The sequence below is a fragment of the Aplysia californica genome, unplaced genomic scaffold, assembly GCF_000002075.1.
Source record: "Aplysia californica isolate F4 #8 unplaced genomic scaffold, AplCal3.0 scaffold00260, whole genome shotgun sequence".
NCBI lineage: Eukaryota > Metazoa > Mollusca > Gastropoda > Aplysiida > Aplysiidae > Aplysia > Aplysia californica.
The window spans coordinates 597,307-598,479 of NW_004797530.1; the positions used below are offsets into that span (position 1 = coordinate 597,307).

Genomic DNA, 1,173 nt, shown 5'->3' on the forward strand with positions numbered 1-1,173 from the left:
TGTTATGATTCAACTCAAAATCAAGTGTCCCTAAAATGTCGTCCAAGTGTCCCTAAAATGTCGTCCAAGTGTCCCTATGTCGTCCAAGTGTCCCTAAAATGTCGTCCAAGTGTCCATAAACTGCAAGTGTTCTGTGAGAGCTCACTCCCCCCCCCTTTCCCGTCCACAGACTACCAATGTTTCTCTGTACACTCCCCTCCCTTCTTTCTGCCTTCTCCTCCTCTTCCTGCTTCTGTCTTCCTCCTCCCTTCTTTTTCTCATTATCATTCCTTTTTTTCTCCCCTCCCCCTTCTCCTCCTCTTCCTCCTCTTCCTCCTCTTCCTCCTCCTCCCCCACCTGCTCCTTCCTATTTCTCACCTCTCATACCTTTTTCTCCCCCTCCTTTCCCATTCCTCTTCCTCTTTCCTCTTTCTCATCTCTCATTCATTTTGTCTTCCCCCTCTCGCCTTCACAGTCTACGTCGCCAAGGGGATCACTGTGTTGCTGCTACTAATCATGGTCTTTTTCTTCCTCCCTCTTCCTTATTCTCACTCTCTTTTCTTTTCCCCCTTCTTTTTTCTCCTCCTCCTCCTCCTCCTCCTACTTCTACTCCTCCTCCTACTCCTCCTCCTACTCCTCCTCTTCTTCCTCCTGCTCCTCCCTTCTTTCCCACAGTTTACCTCCTGATGGGCATCTCTATGCTTCTGCTGCTGCTGAACTTGTTCCTCCACCTCTCTCATCTCTCATTCCTTCCCCCCTCCCCACCTTTCCTCCTCCCCCTTTTCCCCCTCTTCCTCCTCCTCACCTCTTGCCTCCCTCTTCCACACTCTACCTCCCGATGGGCATCTCTATGCTTCTGCTGCTGCTGAGCATGTTCCTCCACTTCCATCTTTCTCGTCTCTAATTCCTTCCCCCCCTCCCCCCTTCCTCAACCTCGTACTCCTCGTCCTCACCTCTCGCCTCTCTCCTCCACAGTCTACCTCCTGATAGGTATCACCATGCTGCTGCTGCTGATCACCGTCTTCTACGACATCCCAGAGCTCAACCTGGGCTATCACTTCTACCTAAAGAGTGACGAACTCGAAGGAAAGCAAGAAGCGGACGAGGAAACAAGGCTGAAACCAGCTGAGACCGGTAACTCCAGCAAGTACACGAAACAGGTGCGAGAGATAGGAAAGTTGTGTCTCTACACAT

General features: G+C 51.1%; 1 protein-coding gene across 1 annotated transcript in view; it reads left to right on the plus strand.

Annotated features, from left to right (window-relative positions):
* The window catches only part of LOC101851353 (potassium channel subfamily K member 1), a gene marked incomplete at its 5' end in the record, with an annotated part of 47,167 nt that overhangs the window by 43,031 nt on the left and 2,963 nt on the right, over window positions 1-1,173 (plus strand). The window contains 1 exon segment of the mRNA XM_013083897.2: window positions 955-1,139. Within this exon segment, the coding sequence (XP_012939351.1) occupies window positions 955-1,139 (185 nt within the window).